General features: G+C 39.4%; 1 protein-coding gene across 2 annotated transcripts; it reads left to right on the top strand.

Moving 5' to 3' along the window:
* The first annotated feature begins 246 nt into the window (after positions 1–246).
* LOC146577953 (programmed cell death 1 ligand 1-like) lies at positions 247–5,737 on the top strand. 2 transcript variants are annotated; one of them, XM_085268496.1, is made up of 5 exons: positions 247–471; positions 1,052–1,143; positions 2,156–2,491; positions 4,260–4,601; positions 4,812–5,737. In XM_085268496.1, the coding sequence occupies exons 2-5, from the start codon at positions 1,128–1,130 to the stop codon at positions 4,955–4,957; spliced, it is 840 nt and encodes a 279-aa protein (XP_085124622.1). In that variant the 5' UTR covers positions 247–471; positions 1,052–1,127; the 3' UTR covers positions 4,958–5,737. The 2 variants fall into 2 exon arrangements, with proteins under 2 accessions (XP_085124622.1, XP_085124623.1); XM_085268497.1 differs by having other exon boundaries at positions 1,052–1,147.
* The last annotated feature ends 1,034 nt before the right edge of the window (positions 5,738–6,771 follow it).

The raw sequence follows: 6,771 nt of genomic DNA, 5'->3' as shown, positions 1-6,771 counted from the left end.
AAATATGTCAGTCAAAGGAGAATGTTGAGGGTAGTAATGGGTAGTACTACAGAAGTTTGAAAAGGTGACCGAGTGCTTAAGTCATGATGAAGGGAAAGGAGGGGTTTATCAGTTTTTGAGAAATACTGGACTCATCCAGTGGCTCTAAGGATTTGGAAGTGATGTAACAATAAACCCAGCAGAGGGCAGTAGTGCAACATCTTTGGATGCAAGCTGTTACTAAAACGGATGAACAAGAAGGAGAAGGAGCTGCATTAGTATGAAATACTGGGAGGAGGAACAAGAAGAGCTGAAAGGCAAAACATTATTAAATGTAAATGTAATCTGATGTGTTCAGGTTTAACCTCAGGTGAAAACAGCAGCAGACTTTTAGGACAAACTAGCTAACCTCCCTAACTCTCAGCAGAAACATGTCTGCTGTAACTGCGTCACTCTGCTCCGCTTTGATGTTTGTCGTGTTCGTCTCTGCAGGTGAGGTTTCAGAATTTAACTGGATTAAAACACAAATGGAGGTCATTTGAGAAAAAATTGGCTGCATGGTAAAAATATTAATATTTGTTCGACTTTTTTAAAAGCAAACATTTTCCTGTGAGACAAACAGCTGGCAGCAGAGTTACTTTCATACTGGTTCAGTTTGTCCGTGTGTGCAGAGACTAATAAAGTCTCTCTCTATTCTGAATAATACATTCAGTTTGATACCGTGGAGCTGGTTAAAGAACAGCTGCGCATTTTTATTTATTTATTATTTTTCTTACCATTTTTTTTGCTCTTTAAGGCATAAAATGAAAACTCGGAGCGATCAGCTGTGATTTTCAGCTTTACTGAAGACTTTATTTAAATCCCATCGACACAAAACAATAACAAGGGTTATGACAAAATAAGAGTCCGATCAGCAGAACTACAGAAGCCGTATCTCTGCTCTAACTGCGTCACTCACTCTGATGTTTGTCATGTTTTTTGTGTTTATTAACTGGTACAAACTAAACTGTCCCCGAGATACATCAGCTGGTTTACATGTTACTAACAAACCCTTATTTTCATATTGTTTCAGTGTGTGTGAAGGAGACACGAGGCTGGGTGGACACTTAACATCTGTAATGCAGCTGTGACAGAGACAAAGAAGTGTAATGTGTGTGTCAGTAAGTAAGTAAGTAAAATTTTATTTATATAGCACATTTCTAGATAAAGGATCACAAAATGCTTTACAAGGTATAGGCACAGATTAAAAAGACAAAGTACAGTCAAAAGTTAACAAAATGCAATTTTAAAAAGATGTGTTTTTAGCTGTTTTTTAAAAGTAATCAGCGAATCAGCAGATCTTAAGTTCTGAGGAAGAGAATTCCACAGTCTGGCGGCCACAGTAGCAAAAGCTCAATCACCCCTAGTTTTCAGTCTTGTATACTGAATAACAAGTAGGCCCTGACCACAAGACCTCAGAGACCTACTAGGGGCATAGGGCTGTAAGAGTTCAATGATGTATGATGGTGCTTGTTCTTGAAGAGCCTTAAATGTCAGAACCAGAATCTTAAAGTGGACTCTGAATTCGACAGGGAGCCAGTGTAACTGTATAAGCAACGGTGTTATATGTGAGTATTTCGATGTTTTCGTCAGAAGCCTTGCTGCAGCATTTTGGACAGTCTGCAGACGCTCCAGGGAACTTTTGTTTAGACATGTAAACAGTGAATTGCAATAGTCCAGTCGTGATGAAATAAAAGCATGAATAACAATCTCCAGTTCAGTATGAGATGTGTGTGATGTGTTGTAGTGTCAGGAGTCAGTATGCAGCTACAAAGCTTTCTGTTCAGTGTATACAAACAGCTGTAGCTCCATAAAGGCAGCATGCACAGACTCACAGTGTCTTATAATGAGAGGCTGCTTTCTCTCACACATTATGTTCACTTATTACCAGCACATGTTGTTGTTCTGTGGAAGCTAACATCTTGTAGTTTCTGACACTTTGCATGTTTAGCATGAGGCTAAAATTCCCCCTCAGTGGGTCACTGGTGACCTGGTGGATGTTCAGAGGTTCATCAAATCCAACATGACTAAAAACTCAAATGTCAAAGGAAATAAACAAAATTTTAAAGTCAATCATTCTGATCGTGATTGTACTTTGACCTTTAACCTCTCGGCTCTGTGTTGTTTCCTCTTTCAGATCTGGAAATGATTACAGCTGAGTCTGGACAGGACGTCACTCTGCCATGTCGAGCTCCAAACAAAAAGATCATACTTTTAAGATGGAGCAGAGCTGACTTGGAGCCAAAATATGTCCTTTCATACTGGAATGGTCACTTTGATCCAGATCTCCAGCATCCATCTTTTATGAACCGGGTGGATCTGCAGGACAGACAGATGAAGGATGGAGACGTGTCTTTGATTCTGAAGGATGTGACGATTAATGATGCTGGAACATACAGGTGTCGTGTCTTCATGGCAGAAACACACTCATGGCAGCTCATCAGCATCATCAGCCTGAGAGTTGATCCTCCAGGTGAGTGTGTGTGTGATCAGAGGTGAAGCTGCTTCCTGGTTGTTGATGCTTGTTTGTTGTATGGATGAGCTGGTGGATGTCAGAGGCAGACAGATGTTTCTCCAGCTGTTGTCTTTGTGGCTGGTAGTCTAGAGTTCACTTGTGTTCACTTATTACCAGCACATGTTGTTGTTCTGTGGAAGCTAACGTCTTGTAGTTTCTGACACTTTGCATGTTTAGCATGAGGCTAAAATTCCCCCTCAGTGGGTCACTGGTGACCTGGTGGATGTTCAGAGGTTCATCAAATCCAACATGACTAAAAACTCAAATGTCAAAGGAAATAAACAAAATATTTACCCTCCTAGGACCTGGCATTCACATATGTGGACATCACATTTTGGGTGGTCTAGACCAGAACACTAAATTTTGCTCTACAAGGATATTCACTTACGAGCAGTGTTGGGTAAGTTACTTTTAAAAAAGTAATTAATTACTAATTACTTAATCAATATTGTATTTAAAATACTTATCTAATTACTGTGTCTGAAAAGTAACTTAATTACTTAATAAGTAATTTAACTAAATACTTCTTAAAATCCCTATAAACCTTGAGTGGACAAACAATAGAAATTAAACTCTTTACATAATAAATAATTTTTTTTTAAAGACGGAGACTCTACAGCAGCGGTCTCCAACCTTTTCTGCGCCACGGACCGGTTTATGCCTTACAATATTTTCATGGACCGGCCTTTAAGGTGTCGCGGATAAATACAACAAAATAAAACCAGTACCGGTACTGAAAAAAGAAGATTTATTCATAACACACGTGAAAAGACCCAGGAGAACCGAGTTAACGATAAAAACGATAACAAAATAACGCTGAAAACCGATAAAAACCCTGAAAACCAGACATTTCACACCCGAGCCTCAACTCTCGCGGCCCGGTACCAAACGACCGGTCCGTGGCCCGGGGGTTGGGGACCGCTGCTCTACAGTACGCAGCGGCAGCATCTCTTCCACAGCCTGCAATCATTCTTTAAGCTCACCTTCAGGTGCTTTCTGTGCTGCTGAAGTAAAACCAGGTTTTGCTGCTTAGCAGGAGTTGCCGCGGTGTTATCCATGGATGATGAACAAGGATCGCTCAGAAGTGTTCGTCTATGCTCTCGTGTCCATGTCATGAAACAGCCACTCGCTTCAGCGAGTCCGACAGCTTCTGCTGTAGAATACGACTGTGCAGCAAACTGGCGCGAAATGACGAGTAGCTGCACTACAGCGATGTTAAAGAGCAGAGTTTACTTCTACGTTTAGAAGATAAATTAATGAAATTAAATAATGGTATTCAGCGGGTTTAATTATTTTACAATGTAACGCAAGTACATTGTAAGTAACTGTAATTAAAATACCTAAAAATGAACAGTAATCAGTTACTCTACTTTTTCAGTGGAAAAGTAATTTAATTACAAAAAGTAATTTAATTACAGTAACGTGTTACACCCAACACTGCTTACGAGGACATCATACTGCCGCCGTCCTATCAAAATTTAAAACAAATGTCCTCATATGTGGATCTCATTTTACTCAGAAACTCGGGAAAAAATAATGCTATTTATTTATGCTTGCTAAAAAGATCATTCTTTGTTCTTACATTCATAGGGTCCCAATCAGTCCAAATAGCAAAGAGAAATTAAAAATGCATGTCATGAAAGAGTTTCAGGAGGTTAAAGTCAATCATTCTGATCATGATTGTACTTTGACCTTTAACCTCTCTGCTCCGTGTTTCCTTTTTCAGAGCAGAAAACCATCACAGCTGAGTCTGGACAGGACGTCACTCTGACACGTCGAGCTCCACGAGGCAAACCCATCAGAGCTGTGAAGTGGAGCACAGCTGACCTGGGAGATGAATATGTGCTTTTGTACCGGGATGAGCAGCTGGATCCAGATCTCCAGCATCCATCTTTTATGAACCGGGTGGATCTGCAGCACAGACAGATGAAGGATGGAGACGTGTCTTTGATTCTGAAGGATGTGACGATTAATGACGCTGGAACATACGAGTGTCGTGTCTTCATGGCAGAAACACACTTATGGCAGTATATCAACACCACCACCCTGAGTGTTGTTGATCCTCCAGGTGAGTGTGTGTGTGATCAGAGGTGAAGCTGCTTCCTGGTTGTTGATGCTTGTTTCTAAAGATGTTGTTGATGAGACTTTGTAGAAAGCAGCTGGTCTGAGTGATGTGATCAGTAGATAATGTCTGACAGCAGTTTGAAGAGCAAATGGATTCTGTTCTGTTCTTCACTCATCACCTGCCTGACAGCTGACACCTGTTTCTCACCTGCAGGTCACACAGGAGGACTCAGAGTGGATGGATCTGTTGGACTGCTCATTGGTCTGAATGTTTTTGCCGTGTTTCTTGTTGCTGTTGTTATTGTTTTTGTGATCTATAGAAAATATGAACGACAGAACCGGGATTTTAACTCCTACTAACCTCTAACCTTAGGAGGTAGAAATGTCTCAGAGCTTTTTCCAGCTTTGAGTCTGCTGCCGCTGTTCAGAGTTCTGGCTGTTGTCAGTGTTTAAAATCATACAGAAACAGATGAACTGAGCACAGACAACAGGCCCACAAACACTGTATGTACATTTCATTTTTACTCAATGTTTTTGTCTTGAGGTTTAAAAGATTGTCGATCAACAGACCAAACGGCCTCTTCGGACTTCCATGCAAACAAGAAGTGTTGGCTCCACCTTTAAAGAATAAGAGGAAGTGAAGCGATCATCCATCTTTGATTCCTGGTTCACACTAAAACGCGAGGAGTCGGAGGGCTTTTCTTCTTCTCTGATGTGTTTGTGTCTCCTCGTCTGAAGGAGGAGACAAAGTGAAGGAAGCACAGCTGTGTCCTTAGCAGCAGAGTTTAACCTTCAGCTTTAATAGAAGGCCACAGCTGGAGGATAAACAAGTCTTCCTTTTAATACAGCTTTACAGTCACCCAGCATCCTGTTTCTGAGGACAGGGCTGTTTATTTTAAACACTAGAAGGAACCTGGATAAGTAAAAATATTAATGAGATATCAGTGTCTTTATTTAAATTGTGAATCTGACTTTTATAAAATTGATCATTTGGTCGTTTCTGTAACATCCTGACATGTTGAACATCATATCACACTCAGAAATATGCATGAAAAACTTGCTCCACTTCAACATTATTTATCAACAATGTTTCTCCACCATCGTTTTTGCAATTTCCAAATAAATGTGGTTTTATTCAAATTTAGTGATAACTTATTTCTATCAAACCATGTTTTCAGTTGAAGCATTTCTTGTGTGAAAATTCACAAAAGCTGCTGTAAATTCTCTCCAGCAGAGAAAATATTTATCTCATCCACAAATAAAATAAACTGTAATATCCAGATGTTTTACATTTATGATTAATGTACAGCATAGGTGTCAAACTCTGGCCCGTGGGCCAAATTTGGCCCGCAGCCTAATTACATTTGGCCTGCGAAGCCATACCAAATGACTATTAGAGCTGGCCTGCTGGTATCATACAGCTAATATATATATTGTTTAGTATTAAGCTTTGCTTGTTCCACATTCAGTTTTTCAGCAAAACTTGTTTGAGTCCATAAGAAAAGATTCATTCTTATATCTAGAGGAAGATTTTTTTTCAATAAATATTAACGTTAGCCCGCGACTTTGTTTGAATTTTGGCCCACTGTGTATTTGAGTTTGACACCCCTGCTGTACAGGATAAATGTGTGAAACAGAAAATTTAAGTTGTTCTGGTTGATTGACTTTAATGATATTGAATTGATAAGAAAATAAAGACTAAACCACAACCTCAGCCTAAAAACATCTGGCAAGACATTTGGTGTCTTTAATGATTTGTTCAATTTGTTGTAAAGAATAAAAATCATTCTCTAGTAGTTGTTGTTGAATATTTGCTCAGTTTGTTGTTTTATATGACTTCAAAGTCCATTTTCTGTTGTTTAATTCTTAAAGCAACGTGAGTATAGGAAATAAACTTTCATTATTTTCTTTAATTCAAATGACAGTGGCATATTGCAGTTGTGTTTTATTAAACTACATGAACATGGAGCAGCTAAATCTGTGGCGAGGACCTGTGTTCTTGAATAGTTGACTTTAGTTCTCACAAAGCATGTAAGTCGCCTCAAGGCTCTTGATGCGACTGTTGTTGTGATTTGACGCTGTATAAACAAAATTGAATATTTTATTTACTGTTCCTCAGCCTGTGAAGCATTGATGGTGTCTCTCAGTATTTAAGGTGGAGTTGGGTTAAGAAA

This window comes from Mchenga conophoros, linkage group LG3 (assembly GCF_057382185.1).
Source record: "Mchenga conophoros isolate Kocher_MC1m ecotype Shallow Benthic linkage group LG3, M_conophoros_male_GT1.1, whole genome shotgun sequence".
In the NCBI taxonomy this organism is placed as follows: Eukaryota; Metazoa; Chordata; class Actinopteri; order Cichliformes; family Cichlidae; genus Mchenga; species Mchenga conophoros.
This window is presented reverse-complemented; position numbering and strand designations above follow the sequence as displayed.

What these genes read in the sequence shown, in the direction of transcription:
- LOC146577953 (XM_085268496.1), top strand. An exon ending in CCTGAGAGTTGATCCTCCAG is followed by an intron (nt 2,492 to 4,259) that starts GTGAGTGTGTGT and finishes TTCCTTTTTCAG; the next exon opens with AGCAGAAAACCATCACAGCT. An exon ending in GAGTGTTGTTGATCCTCCAG is followed by an intron (nt 4,602 to 4,811) that starts GTGAGTGTGTGT and finishes TCTCACCTGCAG; the next exon opens with GTCACACAGGAGGACTCAGA.